Source organism: Tachyglossus aculeatus, chromosome 16 (genome assembly GCF_015852505.1).
Source record: "Tachyglossus aculeatus isolate mTacAcu1 chromosome 16, mTacAcu1.pri, whole genome shotgun sequence".
NCBI lineage: Eukaryota > Metazoa > Chordata > Mammalia > Monotremata > Tachyglossidae > Tachyglossus > Tachyglossus aculeatus.
Genome location: NC_052081.1, coordinates 17,929,057 through 17,952,862, shown reverse-complemented (window position 1 = coordinate 17,952,862; position 23,806 = coordinate 17,929,057). Strand labels below are relative to the sequence as shown.

The window sequence follows — 23,806 nt, the reverse complement described above, 5'->3', positions numbered from 1 at the left end:
CTGCTGTGTGACCTTGGGCAGGTCAAATTCATTTCTCCGTACCTCAGTTACCTCATCTGGAAAATGGGGATCAAGACTGTGAGCCCCATGTGCGACAGGGACTGCGTCCAATCTGATTACCTTGTTTCCAGCCAGCGTTTAGTTCAGTGCCTGGCACACAGTAAGCACTTCTGTAATTATTATTATTATTATCATGACGATCGTTATTCTAAAAAACAAGAAACACCCCCCCTCAAAAAAAATAACACTTGCTTTCATAAACTGCTCACGTGACCCTGTACTGTCTTTTCTTTCCTGATAAAATAAGTGACTTCTAAAAAAAAATACAAGCCTTTTCCAGCGAACCCAGCACTTCAGGGTGGAGCCACGGAACAACGTGAAGTCTCTTCAATCCCACTGCAACTCATTCACAGACATACTTTGAAAATTTTTGTTCACTTTTTAACCAATTTGAACCAATCACTCGATGGGATTTATTGAGCACTTCCTGTGGACGGAGCACTGTACTAGGTGCTCGGGAGGGAACCATACGACCGAGTTGGCTCCTCCTCATACGACTCAAATGTAGATTACGGTGACTGGAGCGGAAAGTAATTCTGATGCGAAAATATAATATTCTCTCCCTGAACCAAGTAGAGTCGAACAATGACAAATACCACACGGAGGGTATTTCAAAGTTATTTCAAAGTTTGCAACTAATTGATGCATGATTCAAAAATCTACTCTACACAGTTCTGGTACTCTGAGGTAGCCAGAGTACTGGTATGTAGTGCAGTGCTCTGCGCAGAGTAAGTGCTTAATAAATATGATTAACGAATACCTCATCTTCATCTAGACTTCGACTGACCTGGCTGTGGGAAATCCTTTTTTCATTTATACATATATCTATATATCTATATCTCTCTCTCTCTCTCTCTCTCTCTCTATATATATATATATATATAGGTAAATATGTTTGTGCGTATTTATTAATCTATTTATTTATTTATTTTATTTAGTTTACTTGTACATATTTATTCTATTTATTTTATTTTGTTAATATGTTTTGTTTTGTTCTCTGTCTCCCCCTTCTAGACTGTGAGCCCACTGTTGGGTGGGGACCGTCTCTACATGTTGCCAACTTGGACTTCCCAAGCGCTTAGTACAGTGCTCTGCACACAGTAAGCGCTCAATAAATACGATTGATGATGATGATGATAATGATGACCTAGCTGTGGGAAATCCTTTTTTCATTTATATATATGTATAGGTATATATGTTTGTACGTATTTATTAATCTATTTATTTATTTATCTATTTTATTTATTTATTTTACTTGTACATATTTATTCTATTTATTTTATTTTGTTCATATGCTTTGTTTTGTTCTCTGTCTCCCCCTTCTAGACTGTGAGCCCACTGTTGGATAGGGACCGTCTCTATATGTTGCCAACTTGGACTTCCCAAGCGCTTAGTACAGTGCTCTGCACACAGTACGCGGTCAATAAATATGATTGAATGAATGAATGAATGAATTTATCCCCAATAAATGAAACATCATTCATTTTAAAACAGGAAACATTAAGAATTGAGTTACAAACTATACTACATGCACTATTGTTACTTTTTCATTTTGAATGCAAAGTCCTTCAAAATAACCTTATAAAACCAGTGACTCACCTACAGTCACCAGTGATCATTTCCAAGAACACCAATTTGGAAATAAAATCAGAATATCTTTTGGTCTCACGTTTACTTTCATGAATGCCACCTTAAAATTAATTTGAAAACTCAATAGCATAATCTGATCGACCGACTGATAATTTGAGAAAATTCTAACTAATAGAAGCACAGAAACTGGAGCAATATACTACCTCTCATCACTGAATCACAGATTTGAGGGGTAACTTTTAGGGAAACTAATGCCGCTACCTCCTGCTGACTCAGTGCTTAGCACATAGTAAGCGCTTAATAAATGCCATTATTATTATTTAAAGACTCGAGGTTAAGACTACGAGTGCCTTGTGGGACGTGGACTGTGTCTAACCAGAGAAGCAGCGTGGTTCAGTGGAAAGAGCCCGGGTTTTGGAGTCGGAGGTCATGGGTTCAAATCTCCGCTCCGCCAATTGTCAGCTGTGTGACTTTAGGCAAGTCACTTAACTTCTCTGGGCCTCAGTTACTTCATCTGTAAAATGGGGATGAAGACTGTGAGCCCGCCGTGGGACAACCCGATCACCCTGTATCCCCCCTCAGCGCTTCGAACATTGCTTGGCAGATAGTAAGCGCTTAATAAATGCCATCATTATTATTATTTACCCCAGTGCTTAGTACAGTGCCTGGCACACACTAAGCACTTAACAAATGCCATAATAATAATGATAATAATAATAATAATAAATAATAATAAAAAATAGGCAGCCCTCCCCAATTAAACCTTCTTTTCCCTGACTCCTCCTTTCTGTGTTGTCTATACGCTTGGATCTATACCCTTTGGGCACTTGGTAATCACCAAATTAGACGAGGCATGGCCTAGTGGACACAGCATCAGCTAGAGAGTCAGAAGGATTCACTTCTCTGGGCCTCAGTTACCCCCTCTGTAAAATGGGGATTAAGACTGTGAGCCCCATGTGGGACAGGGACTGTGTCCAATCTGATTAACTTGGATCGACGCCAGTGCTTCGAACAGTGCTTGGCATGTAGTAAGTACCAGAATTATTATCATTACCCCACCCTCTGCCCCACAGCACTTGGGTACGTATCTGTAAATGATTTATTTATATCAGTGGTTCTCCACTCATTGTGGGCGTGGAGCGTCTCTACGACCTCGCTGTACCGTCCTCTCCCAAGCACTTAGTACAGTGCTCTGCACATAGTGAGCACTCAATAAATCCCACCGATTGGCTCCTGCTGTTGCACGAGGCAGATCTCGCACAGGTTAAGTTTGAGTAAAAGGAAAATTTTGGAGCAACTAATCAGGCCATCAATAGCATTGACTGAGGACCTTTTCTGGGCACTGAGAACACTAGCATTAATACACACGATCCCTACCCCCAAGGAATTTAACATATTGTGGGGGAGGTGGACCCTAAAATAAATTACAGGGAGGAGAAAACAGAAGAGAATAAAAATACGTACATAAATGCTATAGGGAATTGTGAGTACTTGAGCGCTTAGGTGGCATGGCAGTGAGATTTCCCATTAAGGAAGACAGACGGTAGCAATTCACGGCAGACAGCTTTCTATATGAAGGTCTCCTTAATATTCCTAGTGTATCCTGTAACTAAGATAAGACTTTTTCCATTTTAGGCAAAACCAGCACTTGCTTCAAAAAAAAAAACAACAAAAACCAGCGACCTAGTTATCACGGGATCCACACTTCACCTTTATTCCGGAGGAATTAAAGGGCTTTCAAAACTGAGTGTGGGGGAAGGTGAGAGGAGGGGAGAGAGCTGGGAACAAGGGAGACAAAGACTGGTTTTTGAATAACACTCAACCCAATCGTAAACGACTGCTTTCTTTTCCTCACTAATGCTAGCAAAAGTAAAAAGTAGGGCTACAGTTTATTGGTAATTTTCCAATCAATCAATGAATGGTATTTGGTATGTGTAGAGCACTTCACTAAGTACTCAAGAGAGTAAGATAAATGATTCATGCAGCAGAGTGAAGTACAGGCTAAAGTGGGGAGAGACGGGAGGCCAGGAGGTCAGCGAGGGGGCAGATGAGGCAGGAAAGTATAAGCGCTTAGTACAGTGCTCTGCAAATAGTAAGCGCTCAATAAATACGACTGATGAAGTGCTTGGATCGGGATGCTAGCAGTTTGGACGTGGAGAGGAAAGAGCAGATTTTAACAACGTCGTGAAGGTAGAACTGACAGACTTTGGTAACAGACTGAATACGCGGGTGGAATGAGAGAGCTAAGTCGAGGATAACGGCAATCACTTTTTAAGTGGAAAACGGATTACAGAATAAAAACAGCAGTAGTGAAAACCACTTCTGATACACCTTCTGGAAGGTAAGAGAGAAACACGCTCTCTGATGCACAATCCCCCAAATTCTTAAAATTGGCACACAATAAAATAAATTTCGGGAAGGAACTGGTACCCTCCGTTTAAATTAACGCATCCATTTCTAAGGTTGGGTCAAAATGATTAGATTTCTCACACCCCCAACTAGGTATTCTTTCAGGTTTTTGGTGGAATGTTCGATTAAAAGTTCCCAATCTTTAGCAATACGACATCTGTCGTAAAATGCATTTTAAAACACCGATCTGTCGATGGTATCTGTTGAGCGCTTTACTGTGTGCAGAGCATTGTGCTAAGCGTTTGAGCCCACTATTGGGTAGGGACTGTCTCTATATGTTGCCAAATTGTACTTCCCAAGCGCTTGGTACAGTGCTCTGCACACAGTAAGCACTCAATAAATATGATTGACACACTCAGAGAAGCAGCGTGGCTCAGTGGAAGGAGCCCGGGCTTTGGAGTCAAAGGTCATGGGTTCAAATCCCGGCTCCGCCAATTGTCAGCTGTGTGACTTTGGGCAAGTCACTTCACTTCTCTGTGCCTCAGTTCCCTCATCTGTAAAATGGGGATTAAGACTGTGAGCCCCCAGTGGGACAACCTGATTACCTTGTAACCTCCCCAGCGCTTAGAACAGTGCTTTGCACATAGTAAGCGCTTAATAAATGCCATCATCATTATTATTATTATTGTTAGTACAGTGCTCCGCACACTGTAAGCGCTCAATAAATAAGATTGAATGAATGAGTGTATGACAAAACAGAGTTGGTAGTTACGTTCCCTGCCCACAGTGAGCTTAACACGGCTCGATTACCGTTTCCTGTATTTATAAGGCAAGTGGTATGGTAGAATTTGAGAACTGCGGGCACCGCAAAAATTACGTTCTGTTGTCACGAATAATCGCTGCTCGTTTTGCCCTAACAATATCATCATCAAGGGTATCTGTCGAGTGCTTATGTGTACAGAGCTCTGTGTAACACAACAGTGGGCACACACGTTCCCTGCCCGCAATGAGCTAACACGGGCACTTCTGCAACTTTGACTTTTCGGTTCTCCGAGCCTGAAAATCATCTAAATTTAGAAATGTGTCGAGTCTTCTCTCCAAAACCCCAAACAAGCCTGCTGCTTACGTTTCCAGAGAGAGTTGCCGAGAGCCACACGAGTAGCTCTTAAGCGGTCACGGGTCAAGGCAGAGTCGGATGGCTGATGTGAAAGCACTTGAGAAGATAAAAATGCTTCCCAAATTCGGTGGAATAATCAGACGGCGGGAGGCTCCGTTATTAAAAGCCCCTCCCGTAAAACTGAGCTTGTACAGGCTGATATCTGCCGGGATCCTTGAAGGCTGGCGAGGGAACCGCTCGGGTTCGGGACCTTCTCGCCTCCCCGCCGTCACCCACCCTACCGGGCTCAGAGTTGCTCCGAAAGAGGCAGAGGGAGGTGGGCGAAGAGGACAGCCGAGACTGGTTGTGCACCTGAGGATGCAGCAGACACGAGGCAGTGATGCTGTCACCGGACCCCAACCCCCAAGCTCTCAGGAGGTAATAATAATAATGATCAATAAGATTTATGGTACTTGTTAAGCGCTGACTATGTGCCAAGCACTCTTGTAAGCGCTGCGGTAGATACAAGTTAATCAGGTTGGACCCAGTCCCTGTCCCACGTGGGGCTCCCAGTCTTAATCCCCATTTTCCAGATGAGGCCCAGAGAGGTGCAGCGACTCACCCAAGGTCACAGGGCAGACAAGCGGCAGAGGCGGGATTAGAACCCGGGCCCGTGATCTACCCACTAAGCCAGGCTGCTTCAGACGCAGCTTCAGGCAAAATTTTTCTTTCATTACAACAGTCGATCTAAGGCCAGGGGCTGGCTAACCAAAGCCTGGGAAGGGGTGTAACGGGTTGACTTTTATTAATGTATATTAAAATCTGTCTCCCCCTCTAGACTGTAATAATAATAATAATGATGATGATGGCATTTATTAAGCGCTTACTATGTGCACAGCACTGTTCTAAGCGCTGGGGAAGTTACAAGGTGATCAGGTTGTCCCACCGGGGCTCACAGTCTTAATCCCCATTTTACAGATGAGGTAACAGAGGCACAGAGAAGTGACTTGCCCAAAGTCACACAGCTGACAATTGGTGAAACCGGGATTCGAACCCATGACCTCCGACTCCAAAGCCCAGGCTCTTTCCACTGAGCCACGCTGCTTCTCAGTAAGCTGCTTATATATGTATATATGTTTGTACATATTTATTACTCTATTTATTTTACTTGTACATATCTATCCTATTTATTTTATTTTGTTAGTATGTTTGGTCTTGTTCTCTGTCTCCCCCTTTTAGACTGTGAGCCCACTGTTGGGTAGGGACTGTCTCTATATGTTGCCAATTTGTACTTCCCCAGCGCTTAGTACAGTGCTCTGCACATAGTAAGCGCTCAATAAATACGATTGATGATGATTGATGATGCTTCTCTGTAAGCTCGTCGTGGGCAGCGAACGTGTCTATTGTTATGTCGTACTCTCCCAAGTGCTCAGTACAGTGCTTTGCACGGAGTAAGCGCTCAATAAATACAACTGAATAAATGAATGAAGCCTAAATATGCCACTCACTAAAACTGGCTCTCCAATGCACTGCCTAGTAGAAGGGACTTGGTGACTACACAATGGAAAGAAAACCAAAAGGAAAATCGTGCAGCTGGAAATCTCTAAAGCCACTCATTGTTTGCCATGACAGGTCGAACGAGTCTGTCAGTGTTATGGAAATCACTTAAGCACGGTTCACTTAAGTCTTTTTAACGCAAAGGTCTTCAAAGATACAAAATGGATCTCTCTAGTGCCGTTTTTTTTCTTTTAAAACCCATTCAAGAGGGGAGAAGTAATAGCATATCAGTCACAAACTAGATAGGTGACTACATTCTAATGTTGATGACCAAAAGTTGGTGTCTCCACGGAAAGCAACACCCTTTAGCTGTGAGCCCACTGTTGGGTAGGGACCGTCTCTGTGTGTTGCCAACTAGTACTTCCCAAGCGCTTAGTACAGTGCTCTGCACACAGTAAGCGCTCAATAAATACGATTGATTGATTAGCTCTGGAACCTGGAGGCTAATTGATTGTGTTTCTGGGGGTCCCGTGGAGCTTTTGCCCCGAGACTGTTTACGTTACGTCCCTTCGAAGGAGGGAGATACGTCCCGGAAAATATTAAAGGACTGGTCTGACGATCAACAAGAGAGCTTGTTTGTAATGTGCCCGGCAAAACGTATTCTTAAGGCAGCATTCCAGCATTGTGTCTACGAGACAAAGCGAGGTCTCCCGGGCTTTATCAGGCCCACTGATCTGGGCTCTGCCCCGCGGAATAAAATCCCTGGCGGAGGCACCCGCCGGGGTCACCGTTTCGGGAAGCAGATGGGAACTTCTGACCTTCCAAAGCACAGCAAGGGCTTGTTGCTGCTAAGGTCTTGGTCACCGGGACTGTAGGCTCGTGGCGGGCAGGGAGCGTGTCTGTTTATTGTTTTATTCTACTCTCCCAGGCTCGTAGTACAGTGCTGTGCTCACAGTAAGCGCTCCATAAATACGATCCAAACGAATGAATGTGGGGCTCATCTGGAAACTCCTCAAACCTCACCAGAGGGCCCGAGCACCCTAGTCGGGGAACGCTGATACCGACAACACTGAATTGAAGTTGGTTTACTTGTACCGCATTCAATTATCATCACGATTTAACAGATGCAGAAGTCTGTAATTCTCCTGTAGAGCTGATAATCAATCAATCAATCAATCGTATTTATTGAGGGCTTACTGAGAGCACTGTACTAAGCGCTCGGGAAGTACAAGTTGGCAACATATAGAGACGGTCCCTACCCAACAGTGGGCTCACAGTCTAAAAGGGGGAGACAGAGAACAAAACCAAACATACTAACAAAATAAAATAAATAGAATAGATATGTACAAGTAAAATAAATAGAGTAATAGATATGTACAAACATATATACACATGTACAGGTGCTGTGGGGAAGGGAAGGAGGCAAGATGAAGGGGATGGAGAGGGGACGAGGGGAGAGGAATGATAATGCTGTTACCAGTTGGTTTAACTGACTTACTGGGCCGCGCAGCTAGGAACATATGCCTCTCTGTGCCTCAGTAGTCATACCTGTAGAATGGGAATGCCACTTCTGGCTCCACACCTCCCACACTGGGACTTAAATGAGAATGTCCGTTTGAAGCACTGTAACCGTCGTAACTTCGAACAGTGGATTTGGCGGCGACAAAAGTTACGAGCGACCACATTTCGTTAGTTCATTAAAAGATAGCAGCCGCTGGATCTGAACTGATTCCTCAGACAAGTTTCGAAGCCTACTGCACCTTTAAGATGAGGACAGCGGGTCTGTTCCTAAACAGTATATACTCCTTCCTCGGCAATTACTCCTGGTTTGAAATCCACTGTTTCAAAGCAATCTTTTATGAACATTATGAAGTTTTACTTAACTTACTTTAGATCTTGTAGAAGATCTTTCGCATTAAGCATAGTTATTAAGGAGGTGGTAGCTGCCGGAATAATGATGATGGGTGTACGGGATCCTAGAAAGAAAAGATGAAAGGTAGCAAATTCACGATCACGTTTAACGTTGTTAACAAACCACATAAACCTTCACTCACGCACTGTCATTCAACCCCCCACAACTACAACTACATTCACCCTTCCTCTTAAGTTTCCCTCTTCCCATCACTTACCTTTTTTCTGATTCGGGGGAGGCCTCGCTTGGGAAACTGCAAAATGCAAGAGGTCAAAATTACCACCATTTCATCTGCTCCGACTGGAAGCCACAGCCTTATGAACTGAAGACCTTCTGTCTTCAATCAAAGGCAAAGTGAGCTGTCACTAAGATTTCCATTAAGAACAAAATGAAAAAACAGAGAGACATGGCAGTGAGGGAAGGGAAGGTTTAAGCGCGGAAGGCCGTGTTGAAGGTCAGAGACTTGTGCCCAAGAGAGGGGAGGTCTGGATGGACATCCAAATTGGGCATGGTAACTGGAGAGGAGTGGAAGAGGTCGAAAGAGCAGAGGTTGCTGTGTGGGAAGAAAACAGTTTTGCACGTGAGGAGCGAAGGATGGTGGTGAGTAGGCAGATTAGGGGGTAAGGTCTTTCCCACCCTCTTTCTTACTCCTCAAAAAGTTTCCTTCCCTTCCTTGATTCCGCATTCTGGGCCTTCTCACCCGGACTCTCATCCCCAGGAAATCTCCTTATTCCTAGAAAGCGCCCTATTTTACCCCTGGACTCGTGCGGTCTTTCCCTTGTTCCTTGGAAAATTTCCCTTCTTCCACCTCTTCCTTGTCCTTCCCTTGCCATCTTCTGGAATCTTCCACTGAATTTTCTCATCCCTAAACCACCTTTACTGGACCGGATTCTCTCTGCCGACCTCTGACTCTCCTCCCTTCTACTCTGCTCTTTATCGTGACTTTGCTCATTTGATTTCACAACTCTTTTTCCTCATCCTTCCTAGCCGACAGTCCCACGCTAGGCAAGCAGGCACAATTAAGAATATGGGGCAGAATCTTCAGATTCGATCAGATTCTCTGATCGGAGTCTTTAATATGTTTTTATAACGATGTGCTCTCCGGCAGCTAAAAACCAATAATATTTACGGAGCAAGTCCTGAGCAATACCAGTATTACAAGCTTGGGAGAGCACCGTAGGGAAAAATGACATAATTCCTGCCTCAAGGAGCTTACCATCTAATGGGGAGGTAGACACAAAATGATTTAGTGAGGAGGAAAAAGGGAGTGGAAACTTGGATTCATTAGTAAGTGCCTAGATAGTGGAGTGAGCAAATCGATATGTACATAAGGGCTATGTGTAGCAGTAAGTGCCTAACTTCTGAGGTGGCCATTAGGAGAATAAGTCCTGGGAAAAGGACAAATAATAGGGAAAGGTTTGTAGAGGAGGTGACATTTTTAAGAGGGCTTTGGAGATGTGGGCAAGGAAGGTGCCTACCAATTCTGTTGTTTTGTACTCTCCTGAGCGCTTGGTACAGTGCTCTGCATACAGTAAGCACCCAATAAATACCGCTGCTCCTGCTGATGATGACGACGGGGAAAGCCACGGTCTGGGGGATGTGAAGGTGAGGAGAATTCCAAGTTTGGGCGGGAGGGGAAGGGAAGTGAGGTAGGGAAGGAGGGCAAACGCAAGAAGCCGAAAGCAGGAGAGGTGAGAGCAAGGGGCCATAGGAAAACGTTCAACTGGATGGAAATGGCGAGTGCGGGCTATGAAGGAGCAGGAGAAGGGGGGCAGATAAGTGAGAATGACAGAGCTGGTGGAGAGGTTCGAAGTCGGTGGTCAGGACGCTTCACTTGGAGTGGCTCGGGAGTGGGCAGCCATTGGAGGTTTTCAAGGAGGGGAGTGATGTGAGCAAAACTATATTTAGTAGGGCAGACTGACAGGGGGGCGGGGGGGCTGGGAGAAGCGAGACCAGGATAATATAGTAATCTAATGGAGAGATGATGAAAGCTTAAACCGGGCTGCCAATCAAATCGACCCGAAAACAACTTTTTTCACCATTTGAAGTATAATCCGCTGAAGTGATGCACCCACTGGCAAAGCCGTGTTTGTGGAAGCGGTCTGCCCAAAGAATAGTTTGCCCTTGCCGGGTCTATCCTTTTCTAACTCTTGTCTGTAGGTTTCAAATGCATTCTTGGTCTCAATGGCGCTGGTGATCTAAACAGGACAGGCGGCATAACCTGCATGGATTATCTTTGTATAGAAATGCTCTGGGCATATCACTCCCCTCCTCAAAAATCTCCAGTGGCTACCAATCAATCTGCACATCAGGCAGAAAACTCCTCACCCTGGGCTTCAAGGCTGTCCATCACCTCACCCCCTCCTACCTCACCTCCCTTCTCTCAATCAATCAATCAATCAATCGTATTTATTGAGCGCTTACTATGTGCAGAGCACTGTACTAAGCGCTTGGGAAGTACAAATTGGCATCACATAGAGACAGTCCCTACCCAACAGTGGGCTCACAGTCTAAAAGGGTTCCTTCTCCAGCCCAGCCCGCACCCTCCGCTCCTCTGCCGCCACCGCTAACCTCCTCACTGGGCCTCGTTCTCGCCTGTCCCGCCGTCGACCCCCGGCCCACATCCTTCCCCTGGCCTGGAATGCCCTCTTTCCATACATCTGCCAAACTAGCTCTCTTCCTCCCTTCAGAGCCCTACTGAGAGCTCACCTCCTCCAGGAGGCCTTCCCAGACGGAGCCCCCTTTTCTTCTCCTCCCCTCCCCATCGCCGTCCCCACTCTTCCCTACCTCCTTCCCCTCCCCACAGCACTTGTATACATTTGTACATATTTATTACTCCATTTATATTGTACATATTTACTACTCTATTTTATTGATGCTGTACAGATATAGCTATAATTCTATTTATTCTGATGGTTTTGACACCTGTCTACTGGCTTTGCTTTGTTGTCTGTCTCCCCCTTCTAGACTGTGATCCCATTGTTGGATAGGGACAGTCTCTATATGTTGCCGACTTGTACTTCCCAAGCGCTTAGTACAGTGCTCTGCACACTGTAAGCGCTCAATAAATACAACTGAATGAATGAATGAACCTCTTCCTAGCAATGAAACTGTAAATAAAAATGGCCACGGACTCTCAATATGGAACCACTTTCTAAATCATCATCAATTGTATTTATTGAGCGCTTACTGTGTGCAGAGCACTGTACTAAGCACTTGGGAAGTACAAGTTGGTAACATATAGAGACGGTCCCTACCCAGTAGTGGGCTCACAGTCTAAAATCCACTTATAATATTCGCTACGTAGCGGGCACTAGAAAGAACATCAGCTTCCAAGTGGGGGTCTTATGGGTTCTTTTTAGAGAGGCTCCAAAACACGGAGTATCTAAAATATCACAGGCGCTCCCTTCCCCTATTTTAACTGCATAATTCTCCTTTCCCCTATTTTAACATGTGATTCCCTAGTTGCAGATGCAAAGAGGGTTACGGAAAATCTCTAAGCAAGAAGATACAAAATGGCATACAAGTCTTAAAATGTTGATATTTCCTCCTTAAAAAAACACAGACGTGGCATGGAAATGGCCGGGGCTCAAAATAAATGATGGGATCGAGCAGGTTTATTGAGCCCTGGGAACAGGCACAGAAAAGACTCGGAAAAAATCTCCACTTGAAACCATGGCTTCAAACCTACTTAAAATGTACATTTCCTGAAAATTCAAGGCCTTCCGAAGACCTTCTGACAACACTTCTCTCATTTCGTTTCCATTTACGTGAAACTCCCGGCGACAGAAGTAATGACAGAAAATAAGATCGAGGTACAAAACCAAAAAAACAAAGTTCAACCTCGCGTAGCGCTGGTCTTAACACGAGAGGGAGAAAAGAAATATCATTTTAATAAAGAATTACGAACAGATATCTGTTGGCATTTTAAATGGAGTAAAGAATGAACCCATCTGCTGTGTTGTTTTTGAAGGGGAGCATTTACAGGAAACACCGGAGAACTTACTTTGGACTACCCAGTTTCCTATTTCTCACCGCATGGCCTAAAGCGGTCTGAATGCAACTTTCACAGGGGAAAGTCACAGACCAGAGCAGTCGCTTTCAACTTGGACGGTTCTGAAATAAGAGTTATAAAATATCTGGATTTACCTGGTCGGGGCACCGGCTGTGCTGCTGGGGTCTGAGTCTTGCGAGCCGATGCGCCTTCCTTGAAAGCAACAGAGAAAAAAAGACACTCTAAGAGCGATTCCCCTTCTGGATTACAATGAGAACACCTGAAGAAAAATCACTGCACAGCGACACAAAAATCTCACTGCGCAATGGGGGCTGCAAGGAAATTCCAGGGGAAGCCCGGGGCCTGAAATTTTGGAGGTTTGGCAATGCAACTTTCATCTTTGCCTGCGGTCCTCCTCCTGCCAGCAGCGACCCCATCTACTTAGTCCTGCGGGGAGCCGAGTGCCGTGCTAGGTGTGTGGAAAACCGGGAACGGAAGCCCCTCGAGGAGCTTACAATCGGTTTTAGCGGACGGCGTGCACCAGGTGATGCTGGGTGAGGTGACCACCTCCCTTGCGGGCCAGATTTCTAGTACGCGTGGGGCTAAAACCAAGTGAGCGCTACGGGTTAAGCCGCAGGAGGTTGGGGAAGGTCTGCAACCTGGAGAGGAGCAGAAAAGAGGAGCATGGGTCAGATTCCCAAAGCGAACCGCTCAGTCCAGGTCTCCCCATCCCTCGAGCATCTCCGCGTCGAAGAGAAACTCCTCGCCCTCAGATTGAAAGCATTCGATCACCTTTCCCCCTCCTCCACCTCGTTGATCCCGCCCCCGATCCCCCACCCACACCCTGCCTCCGGCCCCTTCACGTCTGACCAACAATCAGTCTTTTCTGACATTCTCCAGGAAAGCAGGTTTTCCTCTCCAGTTGGCCCATCTTGTCAGCTCTTCTGGGGGTGTCTTTCTGCTGATGCTTTTCTTTCCCCCAGCTGGATAATACTCCTTTTTCTTTTCAAATGTTTGGAAAAGGCTAACGGAGAATGTCACACCGTATTAATTTTCAGAGCTTCTTTTGGGCTGTGGCGGCTCTGGGCTACGAACGCTGAGTGGCTCTAAGCCAAGCACCATCCCCTTCTTCTCCCCCGGGCTACTGATAGAGGTTTGCGCCTAGCGACACTTTACAAGTGACACAGGAAGATATTCTCATCTTTCTGAGTTCATTAGAGCCCGCTGTCCCTTATCTGAGGACGGAAAAACCCCGGCTGCCTTAAAATACAACCCGTTCTTCTAGCCAGTTGCTGGCTTGGAGCGAGAGCTGACAGCTACGCCTGGGCCCCGATCGTCCAAGCCCATCCTGCCCTCACATCAATCACTCCATCAATGGTGTTTATGGAGCGCTCACGGCATGCAGAGACCACACTAAGCGCTTGGGAGAGCACAAAAGAACAGAGGCAACAGGGTAAATAGGGGGCGGCTCTTTCAGTCTCATTGGCGAGTCCACCCGCTATGCCCCGAAAAATGGAAGAGATGCCGTGTATACGCTGTTATGGGGCCGATGTTAAGCAGACCTGGTTGCTATTAGTCTCAACAATACTGTCTGACAGGAAAATCTGGATTAATTCATTTATTCATTCGTATTTATTGAGCGCTTATTGTGTGCAGAGCACTGTACTAAGAGCTTAGCAGGTGGATCATCCCTGAGGAAATATTCAGCCGTGATCTTCACTCCCGGGGCTGCACTGTTGTTTCTGTGATCTTACTGTGGGCAGGAAATCTGTTATGTATTATCCTCTCTCAAGCGCTTAGTACGGTGCTCAGCACACAGTGTGCGCTCACTAGTACTGATTGACCTGACAAGACGAAATGAAGAGTCAACATTAAATATTTCACTGCCGTCCTCTTTAGTTTCACTGCTACTCTTTGTAATAATAATGATAATGATGGCAAAAACGGTATTTGTTAACATACCTATTTGTTAACATACCTAAGCACTCCCCTCTAGACTGTAAGCTTGTTGCAAGCAACAGTACAAAGTGCTGGGCACACAGTAAGCACTCAATTAATACGACTGAATGAATGAATAACTGATTGACTAGAGGAACGACTGAATGAGTATGTGCCAGGCCACGTCTGTGCCATGAATATGCACTGAGCGCTGGGGCAGATACGAGGTAATTGCGTTGGACACAGTCCCTGTCCCATACAGGGCTCCCAGTCTCATTTTACAGATGAGAAAACTGAGGCCTAAAGAAGTGAAATGACTTGTCCAAGGCCACACAGCAGATAAGTGGCAGAGCCGGGAGTGGATCCCAAGTCCTCCTGACTCTCGGGGCCGTACTCCATCCATTAGGCCATGCTAAGTCTTAGTAATTTCCTGGTAGAAAGCAAGTTTTGTTGGGCGGGGAGGGCAGTGAATTTGTTCTCTAAGACAGGTAGAAGAATTAGCAAACAAACACTGAATGTGGCAGTTATCCCCTGGGGTCTGAAGGTGTTGTGCCTGCTGTGGGGAGTATTAACTTCAAACCAGGAAACGGAGACACTTGGTTTCACTCTGGCTTGAATATCTATTTTATTCATGAGCTCTGACCTCCACTCACCCCAACCACCAACCCTGCCCTGAAAGAAAGAAAGTTCTAGCGGGTATTGAAGATATTCGGGTCCAGATGGCTACTATACTTCTGGAAAGATAAGGTAAGTCTGTTGCTACTCTTATGGAATGCCAAGAATAGAGCACAGAGGGTAAAATGTATTTTCACTGCTAATATTGATTTTTGTTGTTGCCCACAAAACAACCGTCGCTCAGCCGCACGTGGCTGATGACTATGGCAGTTTAACAGGTACAGCTGTCAGTCTGACGGAGATGCAAACACGATACAAGAGGTGGAAAATTATATTATTTTGGAAAGATTCTTTTTTTATCGTCAAACGGATAGCTCGAAGTCGTGTAGTCCGGGTCTGGCGATTACCCAGTTCAATTCCTGAATAATGTTGGTTATGGTTTCTGAGTGGAGTATTCCTTAACCTAGAGGCTTCGACTTATTTTAGAACGGTACCCCCAGGCTAACCTAAGAGTATCGAAGTGTGGGTTGAAACTGTCGCCGCCTTGGGCCGTCGCCAAGAAGACGGGAATACTAGGACGGTTGCTCACAAAAGCCTTCTTGACTCCACATCCCAATGGTCCCTCTGACCAGAGTCCTCCACTCCGGCATGATCCAGGTGCTCTGCACACAGTAAGCGCTCAATAAATATGATTGATGATGATGATGATCCAGGAGGCAGACCTTTGTCCCGGGAGGATCATGCCCTTTCATGACCCTAATCCTACCCATTTCTCCACTGGTCAGGCCCTTCCTAACTCCTCCCTTTACTTAACGCTGCTCCCTCTCCGATTTATCCACCTGGCCTTCTCCCTCCCACCCGCCTCCACCTCCCCTCACTGCCCAGATCCATTTAGGGCCTGTCGGTGCTTGTCTCAAAAGCCTCCCGTTTCCCACCCTTCCACATACGCAGGCACAAGAGCTAACCGACCGTAATTTGGAGTTGTTCACTTGCTTTCCCTTCTGTCAATCGATCGGTCATTTTTATTGAGAGCTTAGTGTGAGTGCAGAGCACTGTTAACTAAGCGCTTGGGAAAGCACAATATAACAGAGTTGGCAGACACGTTCCCTGCCCACAAGTCTAGAGGTGGAGACAGACATGAAAATAAATACATTGCAGATAGGTATGTAAGTGCTGAGGGTGGAGTGAATAAAGGATGCAAACCTAAGTGCAAGGGTGATGCAGAAAGGCTTGGGAGAAGAGGAAATGAAGGCTTAGCTACGGAAGGCCTCTTGAAGACGCGCTCTTAATAAGGCTTTGAAGATGGAGAGGGTGACTGGGGATATGAAGATATTAAGAGGATATGAAGGTGAGAGGATATGAAGGGGAAGGAAGTTTCAGGTCTGAGGCAAGATGTGGGCGAGGGGTCGCTGGCAAGAGAGATGAAGTCGAGGCACAGTGAGTACCGCCAGCCTATATAAAAAAAACCTCAACAATCCAGCGCATAATTGCTTATTTATATTCACGTCGGCCTCCCCTTCTAGACTGTAGGTTCAATGTGAGGAGGAAACACGGCTGCCAACTCTGTTGTACTGAACTCTCCCAAGTACAGGGCTCTGCACACAGCAAGAGCTCAATAACTATCACTGATGATGACCACTGTAAGATGCCAACGCAGATGAGGAACTTAAGGTCTCTTCACCTCCCAGCTAAGATTTGAGGGAGACGTCTTGCATCGACTTTAATGCAAATCAATTTATAAAAAAAAGACCCTGATGGACGGAGTTCAGAGGTATAAAGAAGAGTCCTAAAGAGCTGACCTATGAGGAACTTTATCAAGTCAAGGAGAAGCCTGTTGTTCTATCTCCGACACACTCTTCACAAAAGTTGAAAAAAGAAACGCTAGTCCAGACAACAGAATACGCTTTGGAGTGGATGTGCAATCATTCCACAACTCCTCATTTGCTGTCGTGATGGCAGTCTTTGAATCATTTTAACGAACATTAAACCACTGTTTAGTGATGCTTAGCGTAAATGTATGCACCAGCACGTTGCGGCAGTGCCCGTTACTTTTCCAGAAGTTCTGGAACAGGTCCCGATCTATATCACGGAAGATACATCCTTCAGTTCTGTGGCCCACGGTACACACGTGCTTGCAAGGGGCACGTTTCAGCTGGATCGTCTGCTACAGCTGTATAAATTCATCCATTTATGAATTTATTTTGCGGGGATTGAAAAGCATCCAGTTAACTGACCGAACCCAACCCACTTTCGCCGATTACGAGAAACCTACTTTTCATGCAGAAACCATGCTGACTTGAGAATGCTAAGTAGTACGGAGTATGAATATTCAGACCCAAACTAATTTAGTCATAAAACTATGAAATTTTAAAAACCGCTTCCTGTGAAAGACCACTTACGCAGTCTCTTTATAAAAAAAAAAAAACACCCTGCTAAATCTAGTTTTGCTTATTTGCCACGCAGGTTTATATATAATTACCACATGGTTTACCCACAACATCAGGGCCTTAATTACTTGGGAGTAACAGAGTAATGAAATGAAAAAAGGAAAGCGATGAATCCTGGAAGCTTAATGTCCCCATCTTAAGGCACCTTTCTCACCCAAGTTTTACCGTTACGTGTTACGGACACACACACACGCACGCAAATCCCCCCTCTGATGCTCTTCATCCAAGTCCCTTCTGTGATTCAACTGCTGCATTTTGATGGTGGTATTTCTGGGTATAATCTCCCGTTCCAAGATAATACCGTGGCTTCCCAGTGGGTTGAACGTTTGTTTACCGCAGGTCAAACATTAGCCTCCTTACATCCAGCGCTTAGAACAGTGCTTTGCACAGAGTAAGCGCTTAACAAATGCCAACATTATTATTATTATTACATTGCCTCCTTAGCCCGACCTTGGAAGGCTGCTGCTGCTGAGGTTGGGATTGCAGACTTTGAGCCTTGTGGAGCCTGATATTCTGCTCCTCTTGCCCCAGTTTCACACAGACTTTATTTTTGTCATCCTGCTGTCGTAGTGTTTTGCTTATCACCAGTCCCCTCTCCTCCTTTTACCACTACTACTCATGATAAGAATAATAATAATAATGATAATTGTGGTGCTGGTCAGGTGCTTTCTATGTGCCAGGCACTGTACTAAGCTCTGGGATGGATACAAGCAAATCTGGTTGGACACAGTCCCTATGGGGCTCATAGTCTCAAACCCCATTTTACAGATGAGAACTGAGGCCCAGAGAAGTGAAGCGACTTGCCCAGGGTCACGCAGCAGACATGTGGCGGAGTCAAGATTAGAACCCATGACCTTCTGGCTCCTAGGCCCGTGCTCTATCCACTCTGCCATGCTGCTTCTTTTCATTTTTAAATTTTGAGCCCCCTGAAGGATAGAGACCTTGTCCAATTCCCAACTGTGTATTCTTTCCCCGCCCTGGGGCCAATACTCTGCACGCGGTAAGCCCTTAATAAACACTATCACCACTACTGCAACCACTACTTGTCGGTCTTTAAAGAACTTCAACTGATAGCAAAGTTTTTTTTAAAATCTCAATGGTTGTGTGTTTTCCTTTTAGCCTTAGTTTAAGGAAAGATCTCTAGTGTGTTAACAGACGGTATCTTTTGGCTGCATAGGATGCGAAAGATGTCATTTTGAAACTTAAATATTAACAAGTATACCCTTTGCCGGAGCAGTAGTCAATCGGCCGGTGGTATTTATCGAGCACAAGGTACTAAGTGCTCGGAAAAGTAGACCGTGGGGCTAGAAGTGAGCCAGGCTGGCTTGAAGTTGGTTCTAGTATACTAAAAAGTCCTGAAATGAGGATTTCATTGGAGGGGAAAGAGGAGGAGAAAAAGGAAGAGGGGGAGGAAAGCAGAGCAGAGGGATGAGAAGCAGTGTGGCTTAGTGGATAGACCACGGGCCCGGGAGTCAGAAGGGCCTGAGTTCGAATCCTGGCTCTGCCACTTGTCTGCGGTGCGATCTTGGGCAAGTCACTTCACTTCTCTGGGCCTCAGTTACCTCATCTGTAAAATGGGGATAAAGACTGAGCTCCACGAAGGACAGGGACTGTGTCCACTCTGATGACCTTGTATCTACCCCGCAGTGCTTGGCACAGGGTATGTAAAAAGTACCATGATTATTATTATTGATCGGCTCCCATGGGATCATACGCTGCCCTGCCCACAGCTGCCTCCCCTCCCGCCATGGTCTCTTTGGTCACTGGCAGCCACAACCTCCCCTCTTCCATTTTCTTTCTCCCCGAGGAAAGAAATTATGAAAGTTACTGCGGTGGTCAAAGCATATGCTATCTTCAAAAGTAGTAGCATCTCCAAAAGGCAGCCCCATTTCTCAAATTGTTAACAGAATTCCTTTGGTTTGACCACAATCCGATAGTGGTGCAGTAGCATTTATAAAGCCCTCCCCACCACACACTCATATAAAAAAAAAATCCCACCAAGTAGCAGTACAAGAAGGCAGTTTATCCAACTCACATAAAAAAGTGAATTTGTTTTCGTAAGCTATACTAAAGGAACGCTACGTGTTGAAAAGAAAGAGTCGATATTTCTTGAGAAAACTGAGAAACAGAGGGGCTAAGTGGCTTTCCCAAGGTCACACGGCAGGGAAGTGGCAGAGATGGGATTCAGAACCCAGGCATGTAATAATAATAATAATAATAATGATGATGGCATTTATTAAGTGCTTACTATGTGCAAAGCACTGTTCTAAGTGCTAGGGAAGTTACAATCAATCACAATCAATCGTATTTACTGAGCGCTTACTGTGTTCGGAGCACTGTACTAAGCGCTTGGAAGTACAAGTTGGCAACATATAGAGATAGTCCCTACCCAACAGTGGGCTCACAGTCTAAAAGGGAGAGACAGGGAACAAAACCAAACATACTAACAAAATAAAATAAATAGAATAGATATGTACAAGTAAAATAAATAGAGTAATAAATATGTGCAAACATATATACATATACACAGGTGCTGTGGGGAAGGGAAGGAGGTAAGATGGGGGGGATGGAGAGGGGGACGAGGGGGAGAGGATCAGGATGATCAAGATGATCAGGTCGTCCCACGGGGGGCTCACAGTCTTAATCCCCAATTTACAGATGAGGTCACTGAGGGACAGAGAAGTTCAGTGACTTGCCCAACATCACACAGCTGACAACTGGTGGAGCTGGGATTTGAACCCCTGACCTCTGACTCCAAAGTCCGGGCTCTTTCCACTGAGCCACGCTGCTTCTCAATATACCGTATATCCTGTTATACTGTACAGGCTGGGTGGAGATTTTTTCATTTCCTAGGGCATTTCTTCCAATAAGGGAAAATGGGAATGGAATATTGGCCTTTTACCCCTATTGTCAATTTTCTTCCACCTTGGTTTCCAAAATAAAGCTCCCTGAAGCATTAGTCTGATGTGGAGATCTTACTAAAGCAGACGGCACTAGGCCCGTACTCTTCTCACTAGACCACGCTGGATTTGTCAAGGGCTTACTATGTGCCAAACACTTGGTTTAGTGCTAGATCAGACAGGGCACAGCCCTCACGTGGGGCTGACAGTCTAAGGGAAAGAGCGAGCTTTCTCGATCCCATTTTACAGATGAGCAAACTGAGAACCAAGGAAGTCAAGCGACTTACCCACGGTCCAGCCAGCAGGCAAGTGGTGGAGCTGGGACTTAAACCCAGGTCTCCCGGTTCCCAGTTCCAGGTTCTTCCCACCAGGCTAGGCCACAGCTCTTCCCAACTATCCCGGTCAAACTCCAGAACGACTGACGCTACGACTCCTGACCTGCTTATGGACTTTACGTTTCAAGTTTTCCGGGGGATCAGAAACACAGCACATGGGCCAGAGAATAAACTGATTGAGATTAAATCTGCCCACCCATCCCTGCTTCACCCGTTTGCCAGCGAGAAACTGATTCGACAAGGCATCTCCCCCTGACTTGACCAGTCACTCTGAGAAAATGATCTTTCATGGCAGGCAAATTAGCTAAGTAATTACCAAAGCCCCCATCTCCCGACAGTGTTACAGGCTTCTGCAAGGACCACAAAAACTAGACGATAATTTTCCAACACCGCTATGGAGCTATACTTCACTTTCCTGGGCCAGTCTAGAAGGATGTGTTGAAGAAATACTGAATCAAAAACCTTTCTCCTGTTTCAAAACAGGAATCTTTCCCTTTCAAATACAGACCCCACTTTTCCGTCTCACTCCTCAATCCCAATTTTCTCCATAGTGCTAACAAAAGCACAGTGCTACCCTTTTCTATTATCACCATTCCCAATAAGTGGGAAAGTATCATCATCATCACGACATTTGTTAAGCACTTACTATGTGTCCGGCATTGTGGAGCTGCCTTTTTTTTCCCCCAATAGTCGTAAAACGGATGTCTCTACTATTTTTCATGACTCCAGCTGATGGACAAGTAATTTCCCGGTCCCCAACCCACTTCGACCCTGATTTGTAACCCCCTACCCTTCATACTTTCTCCAATTTGAAAATTGTTTCTCATTTCCTCAAAGTTCCCACGTGCCTCTTTTAACCCTCGCTTAAGGATTTAGTGCCATCGTGTCGAAGCGATGTGTGGTAAAGCTGAAATTGTGTGAATTTGGGGATGTTGTCCATGCTGTCCATCTTAACTCAAAACATCCGAAATTGAAAGCTGGCCACCACAGCTTCGTGTTTTCCCATCAGAACGATAACTGAAGTGTGAGGTGTGCTGTTCTCTAAATCTACAATTAATACGGCATATTGCTTCTCTTCTGATCTAGAGGATGGCTAGAGCCAAGTGGCACACCTCCCCACTTGTTTTTTCTAGATTTCCTTAAATGTGTTGAAATAATTGTTCAACACAATTACTTTGTGTTCCGTTTTGTTCAGCTGAAGTTATGGTGGGGAAATTTAACACACAATCAATGCCAAGTATTGAGGGCTATGTGCAGAGCGCCGTATTAAGCACTTGGGAGTGGACAGACACGATCCCTGTCATTTAGCATTAAAAAAAAAAGGGATGCATCCCAGGGAGCCTGGAACTTTTGTAGATCTGTCCTCCAAGCAGTGTCATTCATAACAAAGAGTTTTGGGTGTAGGTTTCTTTGTACGCTGCTCTCCATCCTGGATCTATCAACTGTTTCCCACCGACACAAAGAGGGCCTCTTAAGCTAAGATGACTGGGGGCTTGCCAAGTTTTCGACCAAAAAAACGGGACTAGAGTCACGTATCACTTTGGTGACACTTTCAAGAGAAGATCGAAAAGCTACTCTCCATACCTACCAAATAAAACGGAGCACTGAAGATGGACGCCTACGCACCCATCAGGTGCAGAAAACTCGGCAGAGTAGATTCGATTTCGACGCAGATTTTCTAGAGCGGCGACCTCATCTTCGGGTAAGAGAATATGTCAGACGGCGGGTACGCACACGGTCGTGTCTTTAAGTGACTGTTTAAGGAAGAAAGCTGTTCCCTTCGGGAGAAGCAAAACGGTCCCAGAAAACAGGCTAACACATACAGACTTTGGAGACTACCAGAAAGGGCATTGTTAGGCGAAAATCGCTCAGTTTATTGAGGATCCCCCGCTTCACGGCACCAGTATGGGTGACGGCTCACAGTGGCATAACCTGAATTTCCAGACCTTTTTTAAGAAAAATAAATGGCACGTGTTAAGCGCTATCATATGCCAGGTACTATTCTAGGCACTGGGATAGATACACACTAATCATCATCATCATCAATCGTGTTCATTGAGCGCTTACTGTGTGCAGAGCACTGTACTAAGCGCTTGGGAAGTACAAGTTGGCAACATATAGAGACAGTCCCTACCCAACAGTGGGCTCACAGTCTAAAAAAAATCAGTCTAATCACACTAATCACACTAATCAGTCTCCATCCCACGTGGGGCTCACAATCTTGATGCCCATTTTTCAGATGAGGTAACTGGAGGCCCAGGGAAGTGATCTGCCATGTAGCAGACAAGTGGTGGAGGTGGGATTAGCACCCAGACCCTTCTGATTCCCAGGCCCTTGCTCTACCCATTAGGCCACACCGCTTCCCTGCCTTGTTCCCAGCTCAGGGTCTCCCCACATCAGGGCTTTCCGGTTACGTTATCCCCCTGAGGTCTGTTTACAACTTGTACTTCCCAAGCGCTTAGTACAGTGCTCTGCACACAGTAAGCGCTCAGTAAATACGACAATGAATGAATGTTTCCCTCCCCCGGTACCCAATGCCACTAAAATCCCCCCTCCCCACTCCAGTCAACCAAACACCAGAAGCAGAGGTTACGGAAGCGGGAGTGAGAAGATCCGACGCGTTGGAAGTGAGGGATCGATTAAAAATTGACTGTGAAGATAAACGCGGAGCCAGTGAAATTGACAAAAGGTAGAAGCGAATATAAAATGAAGGACGGGATAGCGAAAGTTGGGGGAATTGTTCTTCAAAGAATAATAGAGCAGAAAAATAGCACGAGGCGCGGTAGTTTAAGTCTGGGCTATAGTCCACTGAGTGCGACAATTATCTTTCTGACTGATCTAATCTTTCACCCATTATTATTTTTTTTCCAAGCTGGTGTCTTCAGCATTGAAAATCGATAAAAAGGAAAAAGCCTCGTTTCTCATTTTGGCAGTAATAACGTTTAGTGGGGGCCCCGGAAATAGCTATTTTTGCTTCATCCAAAAAAAAAAAATCACGCGACTTGCTTTACAGGTAGCGAAAATAATTCGTCAGACGCAGACGGGGCATACGTACCGCTGTTAGATTTTCTTC

The 23,806-nt window shown here is 45.4% G+C and overlaps 1 protein-coding gene across 1 annotated transcript in view; it reads right to left on the bottom strand.

The window, feature by feature from the left end:
* CDC73 (cell division cycle 73) overlaps positions 1–23,806 on the bottom strand; it is a 127,493-nt gene that overhangs the window by 11,093 nt on the left and 92,594 nt on the right. The window contains exons 11-13 of the mRNA XM_038758425.1: positions 12,654–12,711; positions 8,722–8,757; positions 8,481–8,568 (exon numbers count right to left, since the gene is read on the bottom strand). Of these exons, the coding sequence (XP_038614353.1) occupies positions 8,481–8,568; positions 8,722–8,757; positions 12,654–12,711 (182 nt within the window). The remainder of the gene's footprint in view (positions 1–8,480; positions 8,569–8,721; positions 8,758–12,653; positions 12,712–23,806) is intronic.